Source organism: Oncorhynchus tshawytscha, linkage group LG05 (genome assembly GCF_018296145.1).
Source record: "Oncorhynchus tshawytscha isolate Ot180627B linkage group LG05, Otsh_v2.0, whole genome shotgun sequence".
Lineage (NCBI taxonomy): Eukaryota > Metazoa > Chordata > Actinopteri > Salmoniformes > Salmonidae > Oncorhynchus > Oncorhynchus tshawytscha.
Genome location: NC_056433.1, coordinates 13,596,179 through 13,621,501, shown reverse-complemented (window position 1 = coordinate 13,621,501; position 25,323 = coordinate 13,596,179). Strand labels below are relative to the sequence as shown.

General features: G+C 43.4%; 1 protein-coding gene across 1 annotated transcript in view; it reads right to left on the bottom strand.

Annotated features, from left to right (window-relative positions):
- Positions 1-530: 530 nt before the first annotated feature.
- Positions 531-25,323, bottom strand: part of kcnk3a (potassium channel, subfamily K, member 3a) — a 50,617-nt gene continuing 25,824 nt past the window's right edge. The window contains exon 2 of the mRNA XM_024422650.2: positions 531-2,696. Within this exon, the coding sequence (XP_024278418.1) occupies positions 1,732-2,696 (965 nt within the window). The 3' untranslated portion in view covers positions 531-1,731. The remainder of the gene's footprint in view (positions 2,697-25,323) is intronic.

Below are 25,323 nucleotides of genomic sequence, written 5' to 3'. Positions count from 1 at the left end.
GTGGTCATTGGGTTCTTGGTCACCTCCCCTCCCTTGACCGGTTGCTCAGTTTGGTCTGACGGACAGCCCTAGGCAGAGTCTGGGTACTTCCATATTTTTTTCAATTTCCCAATGATGCAGACCACTGTGCTCTTGAAAACGTTCAACACTTTAGAAATGGTTTTATACCCTTCCCCAGACATATGCCTCATCACAATTATATCTCAAAGATCTGTGGACAGTTCATTGGACTTCATGGTATAGTTTCTGCTCTGACATGCACTGTCAACTGTGGGACCTTACAGACAGGTGTTTTTCTTTCTAAATAATGTCCAAACAATTCAGTTGGCCACAGGTGGACTCCAATCAAGTTGTAGCGACATCTCAAGGATGACCAAAGAAAAATAAAATTGGATGCACCTGAGCTCAGTTTGGAGTGTCATAGCAAAGGTGTATCAATACTTATGTAAATGAGATATTCCTGTATTTGACTTTCAATACATTTGCAAAAATATATAAAAACACATTTTCACGTTGTTATTATGGGGTATTGTGTGTAGATAGGTGATACATGTTTGTTTTTTGTTTTGTTAATCTATACCAAATTCAGGCTGTAACGTAACTAAATGTGGATTAAGTCATGGGGTATGAATACATTCTAAAGGCACTGTGACTGTAACCACTTTTGCCTGCTGGGCTACGAGCCAAATCTCCCTCTGACAACATTTAAGAGCATGACATCCATAGGAATATATTATTTAGGTACCAAAACATCAGGTGAGTTAGCATAAATTAGGATCTTCAATTCCATGTAATGCACTGGTATCCAGCGCCCTAAAGCATACAATAATGTTATAAAGTGCAGCAGTGAACAAGATTAGACTGTCTACTATGCACAAAGTGAGCCCACATGATCTGAGTAAAACCCTATTATGAAAACATAAAACAGATGAATAGCAAACATACAGTAAAACAATTATACACACAAGAAAAAAAGCATTAAATAGAAAAGGACAAAACGTAGCACAATGTATGATTGGTTTTGTGGTTTGAGAGATAAATACAGTAAGAAACTAAAGCAAATCAAAAGTGTTTGACTTGAGCCAATTTAGTTTTTAGAACACTTTCACTAACAAAATTGGTTCTTCCCTAGTAAGTACATTGCTTAAATACAGTATCCATATTACAAATATATTTACATTTATTTAATGGATGATTATTGGGAGTAACACTTCAATACGTCCCTTTCTTCTTTGTGAAAAAGAGACAAACTTTACTCACCAAACTTAAAATCAGGTTTTGTTTAGTCATGTGGCTTATCATGATGCACAGTTTCTTAAAATACATAATCCCTCCATTTCGCATAAAAATATTTGTCTCTCACAGTGTAACGTGTCATCTTATCGTTCAAACAATCTGCACATGGTGAAGAGCAATAACTTCAACCTTAAATACGGCAAACGGTGAAGGGATGCTGAAAATATAGCAGGGATATAGTTCACAGGTGCAAAACTTCGGTCTTCGAGGCCTATTCTTGTTTTTGGAAAATCAGTGGCATTAATCGATCATTTAAAAGTGCCAGGCAAAAACACATCACCCCAGGACAGGGATCCCCTGAGGACTGTAAGTTGAGCACCCCTGATTTAGATCTTGGTTTAGTCCATCGAAAATAGTCCAACAGTATTAGGGTCCTTCCATGCGGTAGACAAGAGGTGTGGGTTGGTTCTTTTAAGCATTGAGTCCTCCAGACCTCTAGATGGAGCTGCGCCGCTTGCTGTGTCCTAGTCTGTACGGGGTGAGGCTGTGCAGGCCCGTGGACACAGAACTGATGACGGAATGGGGGTGGTGCATGCTGTAGACGCAGCCGTTGGAGTGAAGGGGGTGGAGGGCGTCGGAGGAAAAGGCCTCCCCCTGCTCCATGTAGGTGTCAGAGGTGGACAGGTCCCTGGGGATGATCATGGGGATGGAGTACTGCAGCTTCTCCCTGCTCTTGTACCACAGGCAGGAGCACATGGACTGGAAGTGGAGCACCTCCGCATACACGTTACGCAGCCCCCGCCCCGCTCCCCCAACACCACCGTTTCCGCCCCCTCCTGGTCCTCCCGTTCCTCCAGCTCCCCCACTGCACCCTGAGACAGCCGAAGAGGAGGAAGGCGGGTCGGGGGCGCAGCCCGGGTGGTTGTGCCCTCCTGCCTGGCCATTCTGGGAGAGGAGGGCGCGCTGCTCGGCATCCCGCTTCTCATCCTCCGCGTTCATGGTCATGAAGCGCAGCACAACCAGGTTGAGGAAGGCGCCAATCACAGTCAGGCCGGTGAGGATGTACATGAAGCAGAAGGCCACGTACTTGGGGTTTGTCTGCAGAGCCTGGTCCTTCTGCAGCGCCACGTAGTCTCCAAAGCCGATGGTGGTGAGTGTGATGAAGCAATAGTAGTAGGCGTGGAAAAAGCTCCAACCCTCAAAGTGGGAGAAGGAGAGCGCACCCACGCACAGCGTGCTCATGCAGGAGATGAAGCCGATGGCCACCATGTTCACCATGGAGACCTCGGTGCGCCGCATGCCAAGGCAGTTCTTCAGGCGGTGCAGCAGATAGCGCACCAAGGTGTTGATGCGCTCGCCCAGGCTCTGGAACATGACCAGCGTGAGAGGGATGCCCAGCAGGGCGTAGAGCATACAGAACACCTTCCCCCCGTCTGTGCTGGGGGCAGCATGGCCGTAACCTAGGACAGAGAAGAGACAGGGGTAGAGAGTCAGTGGGATGGAACAGACTAAATATAGGCAGTTTCTTCAGTTAGTTAGTCAATTTAGTTATTTGAGTTACTTAGTTTAGTTATTTGAGTTACTTAGTTGAGTCAATTGAGTTAGTAGGTTGAGTTGAGTTAGTTGAGTTACTAAGTTGAGCTATTTGAGTTACTTAGTTGAGTCAGTTGAGTTAGTCAATTGAGTTGAGTTAGTTGAGTTACTAAGTTGGGCTATTTGAGTTACTTAGTTGAGTCAGTTGAGTTAGTCGAGTTAGTTGAGTTAGTCAGTTGAGTTAGTTAGTCAATTGAGATAGTAAACCCGGTCAGATAGGTGAAGGTCGAGAATGCCAATTCACTACAATTGTATATTCTTAAAACAGCCCATCTGATTAATGTTGAGAGGCTCTGGGAGAATGCAAGGGAGTTATGAATGCACAGCAGTAGTGGTGATGAGATTGGCTCAGTATTGATGTCTTGTGGGAGAGAGAGGCCTTGAATTATTCATAACGAGTCAATCTCTCTGGGGTTTGGCGAGTATAGACCACTACGGACAGTTGCTTCTAATTAGCACTTTACATTTTTTATGATATTTAAATAAGATCGAGAGCCATGGGGTTTGGAGGAGATGCACTTGCTCTCAATATGAATGCTCATTCTTTTTGAATACAGATCAGTTAGGGGCATTGTTTTTGATCATGTTACTGGTAGGTGTACAAGGTTTGTATTATCATTAATTATACTATTACCAGGCCAACTGAACAGGCTGTGACAGGATTGGTCCAAGACAAATAAATACCAGAGGGAGAGTCCCAAATTAAGCAGAGAGCCCAACTCTAGAAGTCAATGTCATAATGAAATAATGACATATGATTCGACGATTGGCACAGTTCTCTTAAAAGGGTTGCTAGGAGATGATAAACCGATTTGAGTGATCTTGCACTTATTGAGAGAGACACTTAAAACCACTTGAGATGATGGAATAAGTTTTTTTTAACACTTCACAGCAGTTCCTAAGAAATGACTCATCCCGTGGACACTTGCTGAGCTGGCCGAACTTATAAACCCACCGAACGAGTGATCTGCCATGCACCCTGACACATTTCAGGTGAAGTATTGTTCAGGTTAAAAAATCAACCTTTAACCGACTATCAAAAGTGCAGCCAACCTCCATCCCACACACATCCTGTCCCACACACATCCTGTCCCACACACATGCTGTCCCACACACATCCTGTCCCACACAGGTGTAATATAACATGGTTGTCAAGGGAGATGTGTTTCCACGGGCAGCAGACCCGTTGCATGCGAGAGCCTTGCAACCCGGTCTTAGATAACAATGACGCTGCAAATGGAAAACACTGTCCAATTGTTTGAAAGTAATTACTTTGCCGTTTGATTTAAATTCAAGGGATATGGTTTTATTGTCACACCAACCTGTGTGGTTAACTAATCTGTCTCTCTGAAGGCAAATCAGTTTAAAGCCTTACCCGCCACGCTGCCAAAAAAAGACAACCATTACGAATGATACATTGCCTCTTGGAAAGGGAAAGCTGTCCTGGGCTTTGGCTCTGCATCCCCGAAATGAGAAGCCATAACTTTAACCTCCTGACGACACTTAGCTATTTTTAGTTCCATCTACTGTGCGTTAAACCATTTCTCTCTCTATCCTGAGATCTTGTGTTATTTTCCAATGAGTTTTCCATCTCTATCTTTCTTCACCTTGTCCAATAGGGGAGATGGAGAGGTTTTAATGGAGCAGAATGTTCTGTTTTCTCTTTTCAAAACTTGTTGAATTGATATTTCTACACTGTAGGTACCTGCCACTTACCACAGGTGCGATAACTTAATTTGGTTTGAAGTGAATAATCTCAATTTCAGTTAAGATTATAATTTTTGTGGGGCCCTGTGTGGTTGTATATCAAACAAATACATGTGAACAACAAACGTTTTTTCAATTTCAATTAATTTAGGAAGAAATAGTGAATCGTGCAAATATGCCAATATATTTGACCACATCTGTAGGAACTAAACTGTTTAACAAAAATGAATAATGAGATTGATCGACACTGGAATTTATCAAGTAAATGGCAATATTTTCACGTCTGAAATGTTCTATGTTTCATTCACTAAATGTACTGAATGTAATGGCTCAATCAGCCAGGGCTGTTGTCCGGCAGCCAGTCCTAATCTCTCATTGTCTTCTAATCCTCACGCTTTGTCACACCGGGCACCACGTCACAGGTCGCTCCCTGCAGCTCCACCCATCTCACACCGTTTCCCTCACTCCATTGATATGCTCCCTGTTGTCAACCTTGAGAAGGACTGTACCAAGGGATGAAGGTGCGATTACTTCACCAACTGATCAACAGGTTCTGTTGTCAATAACCTTGGGTACGACCTCGATTGGTCTTTTCAAGAAAATTGTACTGCTGTCGTGGTTATGTAAATTATTCTTTACTTCTCCTTTGCAACATTAGATGTATTAGCTCATTGCTGTATTCATAATTCAACATAGCCCCTAGTCAAAGCTGCTGTTGTTACGTCTGGACGACAAACTCCCTCCTGGCCAGGCAATCCACATGCATCATTAGACCTCTAAGCAGTAGCTCATGCAGAATGCCTTATGTCTAGTCTGCTGATGTTGGTGTTCAGCCTAGCCGAGGGTTTCAAGGTTTCTCCCCCATGTCAATGTTCATTTCCACAGTTCCTCAACCGAGGTCGAATGGAAATGGCTGTGTAGCGCCAACATAACTACTTACGGAAATATTTATATTGTATATCCTTTGTGTCCTGGGTACTACTCTTCAGAGTTCTTCACCCAGAATGGTATACTGTAGGCTACGGATAACTGTAGAACTGCTCTGTAAATGACCGTGCAGAGCTTGGTACACAGTCTAAGTACTCTGTTGGACTCTGTAATGCACAGTGCACACAGTCCTTCAACCAGGGTGTACAGTGCATTGGAAAGTATTCAGACCCCATGACTTGTTCCACATTTTGTTACATTACAGCCTTATTCTAAATGGAGTAAATACAAAAAATCCTCATCAATCTACACACAATACCCCATAATGACAAAGCGAACACAGGTTTTTAGAAATGTTTGCAAATTTATTTAAAATAGGTGTATTGTGTGCAGATTGTTGAGACAATAAAAACATTTTAATCGATTTTAGAATAAGGCTGTAACGTAAAAAGTCAAGGGGTCTAAATACTTTTTGAATGCACTGTACACTATAGATGATAGAATAAGTATAAGTACTCCCAGGCCTCGGGGGCATCTTGTGCTGCTGAACCAAGTCTCTCAGGTGACAGTTGAGGAGGCGCTGGTTGAATCCCGGGGCTGTCAGGAGCTGTCACGACCAAGGAACAACTCCACAGGACACAGGGAGGTTTGGAGTGACAGTCGGGCGGCTCGTCACTATCGGGCAGTGAAGCTGGAGGCGACAGGGCTGGGAGCCCCCGCAGTGGGAGTGTGGGGAGGCCCCTGTTACACAACAACACGCCCCCTTTACCCTGTGCCTGTGTCCCCTCGCCCCGACATGATGACTCAGGATGTGTCAGTGGCTCTGGCTGACTCTGGCTGGCACGCAGCGGTTGCTCCTCCAGGGCCCACTCACATTGTCCAAACTGATTACAGTCACTGGGAGAGGAGAAGTGCGCCATCACCCTATATGGCAGGTAACGAGTCCACTAACTGTCGACTAAGAGATTAGATTGACGCCTGCCTGACTGACTGACCATCCGACCGACCTATGAACCCATGACCAGCTATTGGATGCTGTCACTGAACCTTTGACCAGCTATTGGATGCAGAAAAATGTCCTCTGATTTTATTCAGGCATTTTTTATGCCTTTCCTACACACGCCTTTCCTTCTCAGTAGTTGATATTCAGACTTACCTGAACGGACTTTGCAGGTGTGGTTCCCTTGTGCATGCTGAATAAATTACATTAATCCGCTAAAAAAACATCCCACTTGCTGGCCAACAGATCTTTTTGTGTAGTTTTCATTCAATTGGGGTTTCAGTACATTTATCTAAAGCCATCCCTTTAAATTTGGTGTACCTTTAATTGGAATATTCTTGACAGACTCACTGGAATATATGGAGAGAGGTTCAGAATATTAGGGTTCAATGAAAGAAAGACATGTAAATACAAAATATTTGTCTTATTTTCAGCACCAATTGGTGGACTTAAAAAATACTCTGATCTTGTATATTATTTAGGGTTAGGAAAGTATTTATGAATAATACATTTTTTTTAAGATTTGGAGAGCCTTTAGGCATACATTGGTCATTCAAAAATAGTGGTTTGATTCATCCTGAATGTTGCCATAATCAATTGTTCAACCATAAAATATTGGAAAGTAGAAAAAAGTGTACAATAGAGGTTGAATAATAGTCCTATAAATCTACCTTAATCCTCACTAATCATGGAACTGTATGACAATGGTCCAGTCATGGTGAACCGTGCTCCAGGCTCCACGTTTAACCTGCTACATGGTCTGAGTTCCATAATGATTCAAATTATTACACAACGTTAGACTAACATGATCCACTAATGCTAGCGACCCTCAGCAACAACTACAAGTACGTGACAGAGGAAAATAAGGTAAACCAAAGGGAATGTTTCAAAACGTAAGCTAAAAATGTAAGGAAACTAACACTAAAGTGACAGTTCTAAACGTATTACTGACAATGGCTCCCAATAGTGGCTAATATTTAACATGATACAAATTGTAAAATAAAACATAGGAAAGCCAAGGCATATAATTATAACATTCTAAAGCGCGTACATCAACCCTACAGAAACCTATAGCTTGGGTCTCCACATTTCATCAACTCAGAAGGTTCAACCCTACAGAAACCTATAGCTTGGGTCTCCACATTTCATCAACTCAGAAGGTTCAACCCTATAGAAACCTATAGCTTGGGTCTCCAGATTTCATCAACTCAGCAGGTTCAGCCATATAGAAGCCTATAGCTTGGGTCTCCACATTTCATCAACTCAGCAGATTCAGCCCTACAGAAGCCTATAGCTTGGGTCTCCACATTTCATCAACTCAGCAGATTCAGCCCTACAGAAGCCTATAGCTTGGGTCTCCAAATTTCATCCATGGAAATTGAGGGTACGCAATAAGTATTCGGAAAAACGGCACAGGTTTTTATAGCCCACTTCACAGTGGAAAGTCATGTTGATATGATTTTCAGTTGGCTTCCATATGACTGGTTTCACATTCGTCTCCTGGGATCATAAGGAAAAATCATCTAAAACAATTGTTATTTGTATTTACAATCCCCTTCTCCAAGACAGATTACTAATTTACCTAGCTATTATAAATAGCTCATCAATGTATAAATTACAGTGCATGGAGAATGCTGTTATTTCTATGAGAAAACATAAGGTAGATGCTTTTCCCACTTGGAACCCGGCAGGTTTGCTCGACCTGGTGGAGGAATTATGAGGGAATTAAGTCATGGTCAGAATAACTGTAGACGTTCATTTCTTATATCTCCACCCTGAACGAATAGCGCCAGCAAGGTCAGCATAGGCATATAGAGAAAAGTGTATACATTTGGAATCATGTTCCATTTACGCACGCTTAACTTGGGTTGGAATTCTAAACGACCAGCTAAAGCATTAGATTCCATCTATTGTTTACTCAGTACTTATTGAAACAGTATAAACTGGGTGGTTCGAGCCCTGAATGCTGATTGGCTGACAGCCGTGGTATATCAGACCGTATACCTTGGGTATGACAAAACATTTATTTTTACTGATCTAATTACGTTGGTAACCAGTTTATAATAGCAATAGGCACCTTTGGGGTTTGTGGTATATGGCCAATATACCACAACTAAGTGCTGTGTCCAGGTACTCCGCGTTGCATCTTGCGTAAAGAACAGCCCTTAGCTGTGGTATATTGGCCACATACAGTACCACACCTCCTCGGGCTTTATCACATCAGTCACAGCAGATTGGTATGACCAAAGAAAGAAAAAAGGAATTTAGACACATTGTGGAAAGAAAAATAAATAGACAACACCTCCCTAACTATACTAACCATATATAATCATCTGGGAATGTTCATTACCAGTGAAAGAAAGGCCACTTTGTCCTAAAATGAACTATATACTTAGTTTCTGAATTACTAACCAAACACGACACATCAAAGCGAGACGCCACAAATGGGGCACCAGAGCTGATTGTGTCATTATACAATTTCCACAATTACCATCTGAATGAATGTATGAAAATTGTGAAAACAGGCTAAACGCAATTGGGGCCTTAAAAATACTAATTAGGGGCTCAGAGTTAGGAGAAGAAAGGACTTGATGAAGGTCACAACACCCAGGTGCACCCTACACACCACCTTGTCTTCACCCCAGCAATGGAGCAGTCCCTTATTGGAAGACCTAAAACAGTGAAGTGGTTGTATTATCATGATTCAGCCTTATAGAGAAGTTTATAGACTTTGCAATTTATTGTGTAGGTTAGGTGAAAGATTTTGTAAGGACAACTATATATTTGTCATACATGGGGCAGCAGAGAAAAACTCCTAAAAGTATACCATCATATAGGCAAAGCGATACGAAGGATTTCAGCGAGACCAAATAGCTTTGGCAGCCCTAAGAGTCTGCGTGCCACTTTACCCTTAGCCTTGAGGTACAGGACTGCGTTGTTATGCAATCACTCTGATTTCACCATTTTTAATCCGCCATATTCATTTTACCAGGCCTGTGCTCGGCTTTACGCAGCGTTGAGCCATATTAACCTTCATGCGGATTTTCTCAACTAAATTTCTGATATCTCCCAAAACGTTTTCCCTACAAAACCTGGAGTCGGGTTTGAAACAATGAGATCTGTATATGGGACTTTGGTCACCTTTTGTGGCTATGTCAGTGGGTTCAAAGGTTCAGCCTGGTCTACACATAAGAGTGTAGAGACTGGTTCCCTTGCATGTGATGTGTGCTTTTCCGAGGCATCCACCTGACGCATCTAACCGTCTTGATTATCCTGATTAATTGGATGGAGATAAAAAGAGGCTTTGAAATCACATCAAAGGAGGGCATTATGTGCCTGTTAGGACCCTCTGCCCCGGTCACTCTATTACATTTCCATTGATTACGGAGCACATTTTGTTCTCGCCATAAAGACGAGGAACGCAACCTATTTATTAACCCGCAGAGCACATCACCTTGCATAGTGGGCCGGGATTCTCAAAGAGGGTGATGAATCTATCAAAAATCCATTTAGGAGACATTCGTGAAAAGGCTAAGGTGTATTTCATACTGACCCAGGTCTGGCAAGGAGCTGGAAATCAAATAACCTTGTCCATGTGCTCAAGGCATAACATGAAATTGCAGACATTAGGCAATGCTTAATAGGCATTAGGTATGTTAAGATATTAGGTCATAAGTATTTTCCCATGGCAATGTAAACAAATGGGACTTGAAAAGGACTATAAAGATTACATATGAAGACATGATACACACATACACTCATCCATCAAGATTGCAAGCCATCAATATACAATAAGAGGGAGTATAGACAAGCCCCAGAGGAGGGGGGGACCATGACAGCAGAAGTGCCCGAGGTAGGGTCATGAAAAAAGATGGAGCCGGAGGGTAGGGCTGCCATCTTATCGGCTCTTTACCAACCATGCTATTTTGTTAGTTTTTTCGTATTGTTAGTAACTTCTTTGTACATAATGTTGCTGCTACCATCTCTTATGATTGAAAAGAGCTTCTGGACATCAGAACTGGGATTACTCACACCAAATTGGACGAGGAGTTCTTCTTCAATGAGTCGGACGCGAGGGATATACTACGGACACCCAACCAGGCCCAGATGCCCGTGACTCGCTGGAAAAGGAAACGTAGGTTTCGCAGAAAGAGATCAGGATACCTTGTGAGGATCAGGCGACGAGTGGCTAATCTGCCCTTGCCTTCTGTCCTGCTAGCTAACGTTCAAGCGCTGGAAAATAAATAGGACGAAATGAAAGCACATATATCCTACCAATGGGACATTAAAAACTGTAATATCTTATGTTTCACCGAGTTGTGGCTTAGCGATGACATTAACAACATACAACTGGCGGGTTATACACTCTATCGGCAGGACAGAACAGCAGGCTCAGGTAAAACACGGGGTGGGGGCCTATGCATATTTGTAAACCGTATTTGTAAACTGCCTGCTACTCAGTCCCAGTTGCTAATATATGCATATTATTAGTAGATTTGGATAGAAAACACTGAAGTTTCTAAAACTGTTTGAATGATATCTGTGAGTATAACAGAACTCATATGGCAGACGAAAACCTGAGAAAAATCCAACCAGGAAGTGGGAAATCTGAGGTTTGTAGTTTTTCAACTCTTGGCCTATTGAAAACACAGTGTCTATGGGGTCAAATTGCACTTCCTAAGGCTTCCACTAGATGTCAGCAGTCTTTAGAACCTTGTTTGATGCTTCTACTGTAAAGTGGGGGCTTAAGGGCTCTTTGAGTCGTGGTCTGGCAGAGTGCCACGAGCTGGTGACGCACGTTCACGTGAGAGTTAGCTTGAGTTCCATTGCATTTCTGAAGACAAAGGAATTCTCTGGTTGGAACATTAGTGAAGATTTATGTTAAAAACATCCTAAATATTGATTCTCTACTTTGTTTGACATGTTTCTACGGACTGCAACGGAACTTTTTTTATTTTTCGTCTGCTCGTGCGTCATGAATTTGGATTACTGGGTTGATCGCGTTAACAACAAGGAGGTATTTGGATACAAAGATGAACTTTATCGAACAAATCAAACGTTTTTTGTGGATCTGGGATTCCTGGGAGTGCATTCTGATGAAGATCATCAAATGTAAGTGAATATTTATAATACTATTTCTGACTTCTGTTGACTCAAACATGGCGGATATCTGTTTGGCTTGATTTGTCGTCTGAGCGCCGTACTCAGATTATTGCATGGTTTGCTTTTACCGTAAAGTTTTTTTGAAATCTGACACAGCGGTTGCATTAAGGAGAAGTATATCTTTAATTCTGTGAATAACACTTGTATCGTTTATCAATGTTTATTATGAGTATTTCTGTAAATTGATGTGGCTCTCTGCAAAATCACCGGATTGTGACGTAGATGTCCGTCACTGGCCGCGGGCAGCTTTTGGTTCTTTAACGCACGCACACATTCATCACTCCTCCCTGCTCCGTTATCAGATAAGGTAACAATGTGGTTGACTTCTCTATCTTAGTACATACATTTCACACTTATGTCAATGTTCATATTTAATATAAGCAATATGTATTTTACTTATCGATGTTATGGATGAGCGCATTGTTTGTTTGTTCTGTTCCTCTCTCTCTCCAACTCTGTAACTTCCGGGTATGCTGGATAAGGACCTGAGCTAGGGGAATTGGGCTGACTTTGTAGTGCCTGTCCCGAATGGTTCATTCATGTAAATGGGCATATTGAAAGACACTGTCAGTAGTGATGTAATGTTGTAAATGTTATATTGGGATATTGTTTCATAAAAACATGTTGCAAGGTATATCCTTTAGTATGTTTAGTTAATGGAAAATGTAGGTTTGACTAGGTAATTGCTTAATTAATTAGTGTTAATTGATCGGAGGGGAGGGGCTAGCCCTACAAAAGGAGCCTCGCTTTTAGTTCATGGAGAGGCATTTTGGATTGCGCTGTGGATGGGGCATCATTGTTTTTAGCTGTCCCATAAGGTATATGTTTGATGGCAGTACGGTTGTTTTTGTTCCGGAATCACTTTGTAAATAAACTTCCTTGCACAGAAGAACTTTTGCGGCTCCGCCATCTTTTTATTTTGATAGAGGTTAGGTTTTCCAGTATAGCCTTCTGGCCTACTCTACGTGACACGGATGTTTTGGAAGCAAAACATTACTGAACGTAACGCACCAATGTAAACTGAAGTCTACCTATGATAAAAATTACAGACCTCTACATGCTTTGTAAGTAGGAAAACCTGCAAAATCGGCAGTGTATTAAATACTTGTTCTCCCCACTGTATGTGAGAATGATATTAATTGACTACAGCTCAGCGTTCAACACCATTGTGCCCTCAAATAGCATCACTAAGCTAAGGACCCTGGGACTAAACACCTCCCTCTGCAACTGGATACTGGACTTCCTGACGGGCCGCCTCCAGGTGGTAAGGGTAGGTAACAACACATCCACCACGCTGATCCTCAACACGGGGACCCCTCAGGGGTGCGTGCTCAGTCCCCTCCTGTACTCCCTGTTCAATCATGACTGCACGGCTAGGCACGACTCCAACACCATCATTAAGTTTGCTGATGACACAAAAGCCTGATCACCAACAATGATGAGACAGCCTATAGGGAGGAGGTCAGAGACCTGGCCGTGGGGTGCAAGCACAACAACCTCTCCCTCAACGTGATCAAGACAAAGGAGATGATTGTGGACTACAGGAAAAGGAGGACCGAGCACACCCCCATTCTCATCGACAGGGCTGTAGTGGAGAAGCTTCAAGTTCTTTGGTATCCACATCACCAACAAACTAACATGGTCCTAGCACACCAAGACAGTCGTGAAGAGGGCACGACAAAACCTATTCAACCTCAGGAGACTGAAAATATTTGGCATGGGTCCTCAGATCCTCAAAAGGTTCTATAGCTGCACCATCGAGAGCATCCTCACAGGTTGCATCACTGCCTGGTATTGCAACTGCTCGGTCTCCGACTGCAAGGCACTACAGAGGGTAGTGCATAGAGCCCAGTACATCACTGGGGCCAAGCTTCCTGCAATCCAGGACCTCTATACCAGGCGGTGTCAGACGAAGGCCCTAAAAATTGTCAACAACTCCAAACACCCTAGTCAAAGACTGTTCTCTATGCTACAGTACGGCAAGCGGTATTGGAACACAAAGTCTAGGTCCAAGAGGCTTCTAAACAGCTTCTTCCCCAAACCACAAGACTCCTGAACAGCTAATCAAATGGCTAACCAGACTATTTGTATTGCCCCCACACGCTGCTGCTACTCTCTGTTATTATCTATGCATAGAAACTTTAATAATTCAACCTACATGTACAGTGTAGCTTTTATTTCTTTCAGCTTTTATTTCTTTCATCACATTCCCAGTGGGTCAGAAGTTTACACACACTCTAAGTATTTGGTAGCATTGCCTTTAAATTGTTTAACTTCGGTCAAACATTTCAGGTAGCCTTCCACAAGTTTCCCACAATAAGTTGGGTTAATTTTGGCCCATTCCTTCTGACAGAGCTGGTGTAACTGAGTTAGGTTTGTAGGCCTCCTTGCTCGCACACGCTTTTTCAGTTCTGCCAACACATTTTATATGGGATTGAGGTCAGGGCTTTGTGATGGCCACTCCAATACCTTGACCTTGTTGTCCTTACGCCATTTTGCCACAACTTTGGAAGTATGCTTGGTCATTGTCCATTTGGAAGACCCATTAGTGACCAAGCTTCAACTTCCTGACTGATGTCTGGAGATGTTGCTTCAATATATCCACAAAATTTGACCTCCTCATGATGCCATTGATTTTGTGAAGTGCACCAGTCCCTACTGCAGCAAAGCACCCCTACAACTTGATGCTGCCACCCCCATGCTTCACGGTTGGGATGGTGTTCTTTGGCTTGCAAGCCTCCCCCTTTTTCCTCCAAAAATAATGATGGTCATCATGGCCAAACAGTTCCATTTTTGTTTCATCAGAATAGAGGACATTTCTCCAAAAAGTACGATCTTTGTCCCCATGTGCAGTTGCAAACCGTTGTACAGAAGGTAGTCTGGCTTTTTTATGGCAGTTTTGGAGCAGTGGCTTCTTCCTTGCTGAGCAGCCTTTCAGGTTATGTTGATATAGGACTTGTTTTTATTGTGGATATAGATACTTTTGTACCTGTTTCCTCCAGTATTTTCACAAGGTCCTTTGCTGTTGTTCTGGGATTGATTTGCACTTTTCGCACCAAAGTACGTTCATCTCTAGGAGCCAGAACGCGTCTCCTTCCTGAGAGGTATGGCGGCTGCGTGGTCCCATGGTGTTTATACTTGCATATTGTTTGTACAGATGAACGTGGTACCTCCAGGCATTTGGAAATTGCTCCCAAGGATGAACCAGACTTGTGGAGGTCTACAATTTTTTCTGAGGTCTTGGCTGATTTCTTTTGAAAAATCCCATGATGTCGAGCAAAGTTAGGTAGGCCTTGAAATACATCCACAGGTACACCTCCAATTGACTCAAATGATGTCAATTAGCCTATCAGAAGCTTCTAAAGCCATAACATCATTTTCTGGAATTTTACAAGCTGTTTAAAGGCACAGTCAACTTTGTGTATGTAAACTTCTGACCCACTGGAATTATGCTACAGTGAAATAATCAGTCTCTAAACAATTGTTGGAAAAATGACTTGTGTCATGCACAAAGTAGATGTCCTAACCGACTTGCCAAAACTATAGTTTGTTAACAAGAAATGTGTGGATTGGTTGAAAAACTAGTTTTAATGACTCCAACCTAAGTGTATGTAAACTTCCGACTTCAACTATACATAATTACCTCAATTACCTCGACACCGGTGCCCTCTGCACATTGACACATTGACTCCCCTGTATATAGCCCCGGTATCCCCTGTATATAGCCCCGCTATTGTTATTTACTGCTGCTCTTTAATTATTTGTTGTTCTTATCTCTTACATTTTGGGGATTTTCTTAAAACTGCATTGTTGGTTAAGGGCTTGTAAGTAAGCATTTCACTGCATTTCACTCTACACCTGTTGTATTCAGCGCATGTGACAAATAAAATGTGATTTTGTTTTATTTGACTCTGGACTTCAACCCTGACTAGATGTTCTGAGACATCTGGAGCTCCCTTGAGACATATGTCAGACTGGATGCTGGATGTTTAACTGCCACAGCGGGAAGCTAAAATAATCTGTGTGTGGCGGTGGCTGGTTCAACTTTAGACGTCAGAGGAACTGTAAAATATGGGACACCTGTTGGATCAATAAACAAAGAATATCTTCAATGATAGTGGAGTTTGTTAGGAGGTCCCATAGCTTTACGATGCTGCTCAGCCATATTAGCTAGCCCAGTTTTCCAGAATTGATGGCCACTTCAATCTAGTCTGGTCATATTGTCACTGTGACCTGTTTACATTTGACCCATGTGAGATACCGTATTTAGTGGGAACGTGTAATCTTATAACAGCACACCCATTTAACATGTTATACGCCCTGTCTTCAAACCTACACCATCTCTAAACTCTCATCATGCATCATCCAGACCATTGTTTTAGCCTGGTGCTCCAGTCCATTGTGTTTTGGCCTGGTGCTCCAGTCTGGTGTGTTTTGGCCTGGTGCTCCAGTCTGTTGTGTTTTGGCCTTGTGCTCCAGTCTGTTGTGTTTTAGCCTGGTGCTCAAGTCTGTTGTGTTTTTGCCTGGTGCTCCAGTCTGGTGTGTTTTGGCCTGGTGCTCCAGTCTGTTGTGTTTTGGCCTGGTGCTCCAGTCTGTTGTGTTTTGGCCTGGTGCTCCAGTCTGGTGTGTTTTGGCCTGGTGCTCCAGTCTGTTGTGTTTTAGCCTGGTGCTCCAGTCCATTGTGTTTTAGCCTGGTGCTCCAGTCCGTTGTGTTTTAACCTGGTGCTCCCATCCGTTGTGTTTTAGCCTGGTGCTACAGTCCGTTGTGTTTTAGCCTGGTGCTCCAGTCTGTTGTGTTTTGGCCTGGTGCTCCAGTCCGTTGTGTTTTAGCCTGGTGCTACAGTCCTTTGGGTTTTAGCCTGGTGCTCCAGTCCATTGTGTTTTACCCTGGTGCTCCAGTCCATTGTGTTTTACCCTGGTGCTCCAGTCCATTGTGTTTTACCCTGGTGCTCCAGTCCGTTGTGTTTTACCCTGGTGCTCCAGTCCGTTGTGTTTTACCCTGGTGCTCCAGTCCGTTGTGTTTTACCCTGGTGCTCCAGTCCGTTGTGTTTTAGCCTGGTGCTCCAGTCCGTTGTGTTTTACCCTGGTGCTCCAGTCCGTTGTGTTTTACCCTGGTGCTCCAGTCCATTGTGTTTTACCCTGGTGCTCCAGTCCATTGTGTTTTAGCCTGGTGCTCCAGTCCGTTGTGTTTTAGCCTGGTGCTACAGTCCTTTGGGTTTTAGCCTGGTGCTTCAGCCAATTGTGTTTTACCCTGGTGCTCCAGTCCATTGTGTTTTACCCTGGTGCTCCAGTCCAATGTGTTTTAGCCTGGTGCTACAGTCCGTTTATGCTTCAGACAACTCCTCTCTGTGTTGGTTCATTGTGCCATGCTAAACAGCACAGTGTAGTATGACAATGTTAGAATGTCTATAACATGTACAGTGTGAGACCCAGGCTGGGACCTAGGCCAGTTGCGCCTGCCTAGCAACTGTATCGCTCTATGGTAGCTGCTCCAAATGCTCGGTTCGACTGGCGCCTAGCCGAACAAGTGAGCTCACATACAATACTTCCTTAAAAGACCTTTGTTTGAAAAAAAATGGCAATAGTACTGTTTGTCCATCTCGAGATGCAGTAGCCAGAATGAATCTCAGATAACTCAAGAAATCTGTCATTAATTTTGAAGATTTTAGTTGCGCAATTTTAAATCTAAGATGTTTGGTGCACTATTCTCAACTGAATAAATTAGCATGAAAACGAGTCGTCTATCGTTGCATGAAACACTTAATTGAAGAATCTCTATTGTTGACCAATGACCGATGAAGGTACGTAGACTTCGGCTAAGAACTTCGGATTGCCACGAAACCATTACAAGTTAAGTATAGCATTCCCAGACCTAATGTGTCTCCCCCTCACCAATTTAAACAATAGACCCCGGGGGGGACCCGACATGAATTTCTAATCATGGACAACTCAAACTCCAAACAACCCCCTGATTGTTTATTCATGCACTCCAACACGGCGCTGGCCCTCTCTTCCCTCCCCTCTCACCCCCCTTCCCTTCACTCCATTAGCCCAGCGAGATGTTGACCCATAAGAGACCCTTGCAAAACAGCTGCTCTCGAAGGGCTCACGGTGGTGTCCACGTATACACTGTGAGACCAAGAACGCTTGGAATGTGGATTAGTTGGAATAATAATTCAATTCAAGAGTCAATGAGTCTAATCATGTATCCTGAGTAAAAAACTAAACTGTACAAACTTTTACTGGCTTCATTAATGTTCAATCAGCTAAAAGAGGAAAAAGGAGAGGCGGGAGGGTCTTTTTAGAGGTAGGATATCTAAAACATGAATTATGTAATATAGTTTCTATTTAGCGCAGTTACACATTGCGACACAATGATCCAGGAGAAAAAGTTGACACTAGTATTTATTAAATACTAGTGTCAACTGAGTTGTTCTGTCATCAACTCCCTGGTTCAGCTCATTCAACCAGACATGACAAATACCAGCCCGGGGTCGTTACAACCAGAAACTGTACAACTAGTTTTGCCCACTGGGTCATTCAATGACGAAACCAACCTCCTTCATGACATATCTGTTGACGCTAGTAGAAAGTAGTCATTCCAAGCCCACATATTTTCCATGTGCACAAGTGACTTCAGCTGATAGGAGCCAGGGGCCGGATGGCTCTCATGGTTATGCCAGCCAGTGATCTGTGACCTCAGGGGCCAGTGAAGGTCCACCAGGAGCATTTATTATCTGCAAGCCAATGTGAAGCCGAGAGGAGAGACAGCACATTGGCAGCGCGGCACTGTTTTGGGTTAGGTTTAACTCAGTTACCCGTTCTGCCGGCTCCAGGCTCCTACGGCAGACCATTCAGCACCCATGTTGCTCTCATCACCAGGCTGTGTCAGTCAGTCCTCTAGTAGTCTAGATCAGGCTGTCTGTCCTCTAGTAGCCTAGACCAGGCTGTGTCTGTCCTCTAATAGTCTAGACCAGGCTGTGTCTGTCCTCTAGTAGCCTAGACCAGGCTGTCTGTCCTCTATTAGTCTAGATCAGGCTGTCTGTCCTCTAGTAGCCTAGACCAGGCTGTGTCTGTCCTCTAGTAGTCTAGATCAGGCTGTCTGTCCTCTAGTAGCCTAGACCAGGCTGTGTCTGTCCTCTAGTAGTCTAGATCAGGCTGTGTCAGTCCATCCTCTAGTAGTCTAGATCAGGCTGTGTCAGTCTGTCCTCTAGTAGTATAGACCAGGCTGTGTCAGTCAGTCCTCTAGTAGTATAGATCAGGCAGTGTCAGTCAGTCCTCTAGTAGTCTAGATCAGGCTGTGTCAGTCCATCCTCTAGTAGCCTAGACCAGGCTGTGTCTGTCCTCTAGTAGTATAGACCAGGCTGTGTCTGTCCTCTAGTAGTCTAGACCAGGCTGTGTCTGTCCTCTAGTAGTATAGACCAGGCTGTGTCTGTCCTCTAGTAGTCTAGACCAGGCTGTGTCAGTCAGTCCTCTAGTAGTCTAGATCAGGCTGTGTTAGTCTGTCCTCTAGTAGTCTAGACCAGGCTGTGTCTGTCCTCTAGTAGTCTAGACCAGGCTGTGTCAGTCAGTCCTCTAGTAGTCTAGATCAGGCTGTGTCAGTCTGTCCTCTAGTAGTCTAGATCAGGCTGTGTCAGTCTGTCCTCTAGTAGCCTAGACCAGGCTGTGTCTGTCCTCTAGTAGCCTAGACCAGGCTGTGTCTGTCCTCTCGTAGTCTAGATCAGGCTGTGTCAGTCTGTCCTCTAGTAGTCTACATCAGGCTGTGTCAGTCAGTCCTCTAGTAGTCTAGATCAGGCTGTGTCAGTCCGTCCTCTAGTAGTCTAGATCAGGCTGTGTCAGTCTGTCCTCTAGTAGTCTACATCAGGCTGTGTCAGTCAGTCCTCTAGTAGTCTACATCAGGCTGTGTCAGTCCGTCCTCTAGTAGTCTAGATCAGGCTGTGTCAGTCTGTCCTCTAGTAGTCTAGATCAGGCTGTGTCAGTCTGTCCTCTAGTAGCCTAGACCAGGCTGTGTCTGTCCTCTAGTAGCCTAGACCAGGCTGTGTCTGTCCTCTCGTAGTCTAGATCAGGCTGTGTCAGTCTGTCCTCTAGTAGTCTACATCAGGCTGTGTCAGTCAGTCCTCTAGTAGTCTAGATCAGGCTGTGTCAGTCAGTCCTCTAGTAGTCTACATCAGGCTGTGTCAGTCAGTCCTCTAGTAGTCTAGATCAGGCTGTGTCAGTCAGTCCTCTAGTAGTCTAGATCAGGCTGTGTCAGTCTGTCCTCTAGTAGTCTAGATCAGGCTGTGTCAGTCTGTCCTCTAGTAGTCTACATCAGGCTGTGTCAGTCAGTCCTCTAGTAGTCTAGACCAGGCTGTGTCTGTCCTCTAGTAGTCTACATCAGGCTGTGTCAGTCTGTCCTCTAGTAGTCTAGATCAGGCTGTGTCAGTCTGTCCTCTAGTAGTCTACATCAGGCTGTGTCAGTCAGTCCTCTAGTAGTCTAGATCAGTAATCAGGCAGGGCCATTATTTCCTACAGTCACTATGAAAACATGATGAAATGACAGGGGGCTATTTCCATACACTTTCTCCGTCGGTTCCTTTTCAGGGAATAAAAGAGGAAACCTTGGCAGATCCCGGTTTTCCATGAGGTCATCAAGCCAGGCATTCCGAGCAGAGTGTGAGATCCCAGGAAGGATTAAGTGATTAATCAGTCACATGATTTATAGACCTGACACACAGTGGATTGGGACACGTTGTCATCCACCGGTACAGGGCCCAGGGTACATTTAAGGCTCAGGTACGTATGTAGAAGACAGGAGGTGGAAAGAGATGGTGGAAAGATGGGGAAGAGAAGGGAGGGTTAGGGGAGAAGATAGGAAGAAGTGTATAGTTCCAGTCAGTTTAAAATAGAGTCCAAAAACAGTAAATAATCGTGTTCTATAATTCGCTCTCTATTTCCATACAAAGCAGTAGTTACTTTAATTATTAACCACTCAATCTAGTGGTTAGGAAGGCTCAAATTTGTTGTCATTTCTTATATACTGTACTGACTGTGTGTAGAGGTTTCTTTACAGTCTTTTAGACAGGTATCTTGATGGCCACTTCCGTTTCAAGCATCCCATTTGTGACATCCTGTGTGTGTGTGTGTGTGTGTGTGCGTGCATTTATACAATGGGAGGGTCTAATCCTGAATGCTGATTGGTTAAAACCTCATTCCAGCCGGTGTCTATTCCACAAGTTACCACCGGCTAAATCTATGACGTTAAAATACCTATTTACTCTGTTCCATCTGACTGCGCAATCCACTGTCTCATCAGCCCAGGCAGGGAAGTTATAAACTTGATCTCCACTATTAAAAGCATCTAGAAATTATCTCACATTTCTGTTAGACTAACATTTAGTTTTCAACAGCAGAGATGTGTATAAATCTTACTGTCTGTCTCTCCGACATTTGCAACATTGTTTCAATATTCAAATTCGATCTCTTGCTGTCCCATAGTAATGAATGAGTCGGAACGAGACAGACAAGCAGGCAGCGTTTCTCAGCCAGTCGAAATCATGAATCAGCCGGCATCATTTTTACGGATAAATATACAACAACAAAAAAATCTATTGAAAAAAGGTACAATGAAACGTAGCTAATTTGCATTCTTTCCGGCTTCAGTTTGAAGTGATTGGGATACTGTAGCTGTGTTGTTAGCTAGCTCCTCTGAACAACAGTGTCCTGACGAGTGAGCACATGTCCTATGTCAGTCGAAATCGCGCCTTATTCGCTCATTGTTATGGATGTATCCAAATAAATGTCACTTGAAAAAAGCTTAAATAAAAGCAAATGCAGCTACTTTGCTGTTATTCTTTTTGACATTACTGTAAGTTAGCTGAAGTTGGCTAGCTAGCAGGCAAGGGATAAGTACGTTGCTAGCCAGTGGAACATTTAGAACGAACGACTGGGTAAGGTCCACAGATACAGAACAAAAAGACTGAATGACTGGGTCACATCTCTAGCAACCCTAGATTTGTGTCGGGACTATATCTTGTGGAAGGATGAAATAATATGAATTAATTAATAAAAATAACGTTTTTAATGAAAATATGTGTTATGGCACTGTGTATGTATGTGAAAGCATATGTACATGCTTAACTGAGTTCTACATTTAAGGACCTTGATTGCATAGAATCATATCAGACTATAATAATATTTGCATTATAATATTTCGAGATGAAGTCACTATATTTTTTCTTCAGGATTACAGCAGAGTTAGTAATGCCTAAAGCCTTCTGGCCATTGTAAGCACTACACTCCACTTCAAGCATTGCCAATATTGGTCAGGACATTCCAAAACAAGTAATGTGGCCTGACCAGGAAAAACACTTTGTAACACTTTAGTTAACGTTGACAGGTATGTTTTATTACTTGTTATAAGCACTCATGAGCCCTTATAATGTCTCATTATAATGTCTCTTTATAAAGCTTGTAGCAATTCTACAATGGACTGAACATAGCTGTAATTTAGTCTGGGTCATTATGACATGATACTAAGAAATGGTAACGCTTTAGTTAAAGCTGACATGTAGAATGCTTGATTATAATAAAAGGGCATTGTCTCTATGTAACACATTCAACTGCCTGACATTACAGGAGTGTCATAGACACGTATGACAGATCATAGGCACTCATGTCTTATAATACAATATAATGCAGTCATAATGCATTATAAGACTAGATCTAAAACTAAAAGCACCTTAATAAGCACCTCCCCACGTTGAGTAATAAGTGACCCCTGTTTTCCTGCAGTGTCAGTGTAACCAATGTGAAATGGCTAGCTAGTTAGCGGGGTGCGCGCTAATAGCATTTCAATCGGTGACGTCACTCGCTCTGAGACCTTGAAGTAGTTGTTCCCCTTGCTCTGCAAGGGCCGTGGCTTTTGTGGAGCGATGGGTAACGATGCTTTGAGGGTGGCTGTTGTCGATGTGTACAGAGAGTCCCTGGTTCAAGCTCAGGTAGGGGCGAGGAGAGGGATGGAAGCTATACTGTTACATCAGCATAGCCCTGTCACAGATTACATGTGGGGCTGAGCGGTGATGTGCATACGTGTGTTGTACCCATTAACATTGAACGCATCCAGCAGGCTATTCATGGCAGGCACCCACCTGTGAACCCTTGACTGTGACACACGTGATCGCTAACATAACATGCATGTCGTGCATCACGCACGTGTAAATATAGGGAACCGAGGAATGAAGTAGTAAGTCTAATGGCTGACATCTTCACCGGCCCGGCTGATTGGTGATTGAGTAATTTTCACTGTGCAGCCGGTTAATGTTTTATTCAGTCAAATGCTTTAAAAAAATGGATAGTGCTTCACTCTTTCTCTCTCCTTCTCTCTGGCTCGCTCTTTCTCCAATGCTCTCTCTCTCTCACTCCCCCTTTCATTCCCTCTCCCTCTCTCTGGCAGACTGGCAGACACACTCCGATCCTTCTACTCTTGTCACAAATATAAGAATAAAAACAATGTAGAGCTCTCCTGGATGAAAGAGATACGGTTTCCAAGGTTGATATGTAGCCAATAGTACTTACACCTTCACTGGATGTGGTGGGGACAGGGAAGAGGGGTCTGGGAATTGGGATGGAAAATGGACCCAGAGTGGTTGGTTGAGTGGGTGGACTGGTGCCAGCAGGTCTTTTCAGGAGTGGATGGGTTCACTGTTTTAGATCAATGAGCTGGTGTATCAACACATAGACAGGCAGCCATGACAGTTGTCTAGGCTACGCAGTTTGGGTAGCACCAGGGGCATTTACTGTACCAAAACAGACACATGCGTGACACATCCCTAACACACACACTCACACTCACACTCACACACACACCGACAGCAGGTAGGCGGGCAGGCTCAGGCACAGACGCACACACACACACACACACACACACGCACAAATACTCACATTCATGACAGCTGGCTGATGCTGTATCACAAAGGCTCTATAACAGAGTCATGGATACCCAAACCCTCTCTTGCTTGGCTCTGAGCCAAATGTAAAAGCTATCACATTGCATTGCACAAGCCTATTATAGGGCCCCTGCATAATGACTTGACATGCAATTAAATCAAGCAACAGATCTTATTTAGCGGTTATATGAACCGCAATTGTTCCTCCTCTGTCTATAGTCTAACACATGTAACAGTACTGTAGTACTCGAGTCCTGTCTCGAGACCACATATTGAGTGACTCGGTCTTGTCTCGGTGTCGGATACATTTGTACTCGGTCTTGACTTGGTCTCGGACAGCGAGGACTCGTCATTTCTTTCTGAGACCAGCCGAGACCAGCGGAGGAAAAAACTCCTAATTATCAGCTTCCATTCTGTTAGCGCATACAACCCCTTCGGCAGGCCAAATATATACACTCCTTTCTTGAAACATGAATATCTTAACAGCCTTATCTATTATAGACATGTTTGTGCAGTGGCGAACCTAGAGGCCTTCAGTCCCTTACAAGAAAGATTGCAGTCAGAGTGCAGTGTAACTGGAGTACACTGTAATTAGAATGCAGTGTAACTGCAGTATGCTGCAAATACTGCAGAAATATAACACTGTTTTTTTTACTGCCGTAATTTTGCAGTGTAACTGCAGTTACAATGCAGTAAACTACAGTTCAACTGCACTAAACTGAAGTTATTCTGCAATTAATGCGTCCAAAATACCACAGTCGACTGCAATTACTGCACTTTTACTGCACTTTTACTGCAATTACTGCACTTTTACTGCAGTTTCAAAACGGCAATCTTTTTTCATAAGGGCTGTGTGACAGGTTCGTGATTCTGAAAGGACAGCAACCGTAATACCAGCGCACTCATGTAGGACAGAGCACTTTTTGTAAAACACAAAGGGTCAGTGTTGTAGTGGAGGGTATATGCAGGTATAAACTGTATACCCACTTTTTTGTCAGTGGGCATTGCATATACTCATTTCTTAATCCCTACTGATGTGCATCAAAGTAGTGTAGTGGAGGTATAAGACTTGTCAATTATGTAGTACAATGGAGAAATCATGCACAAAGTAGCCAACACAATCGCAATCCACCCACTGGGGAGCCAGGCCCTGACAGGCCCACCCAATCAGATTGATGTGGTTTAAGCATTATTGTGGACTTAGATTATAAGAAAACTCATTTAAAAAACATAGAAAAACAGGATTTTTCACACAGGGTGCCTTTCCTTCGCTGGGGGGCTGTTTGGGAACTTTGTGGCAAAACTATACCCACTTCTCCAGGCACCACTACACCCCTGCATAGAGCCGATGGAAAGACAGCAGTCACACACAGCGTGATGTTAAAGCACCACTACACCCCTGCATAGAGCAGATGGGAAGACAGCAGTCACACACAGCGTGATGTTAAAGCACCACTACACCCCTGCATAGAGCAGATGGGAAGACAGCAGTCACACACAGCATGATGTTAAAGGATAAGCAGTCCATAAACTCTGACATAATAAGCCAGTAGGTCCCAACCATCAGAATACAAAAACACAAGCATTAACCATTAATCGAAATTTACAACTATTACTTCCCATTGCAAAAAACATTTAACGAATGTAACTAAGGCTGGGAAAGTCAATACAATCAAACTAGCAAGGGCAATGAACACAAGTCATTCATAACGGTGCTAATAAACTAGCATAACTTTTTACGTAACAAACTAAAAATACGGAGCCTAACAATAG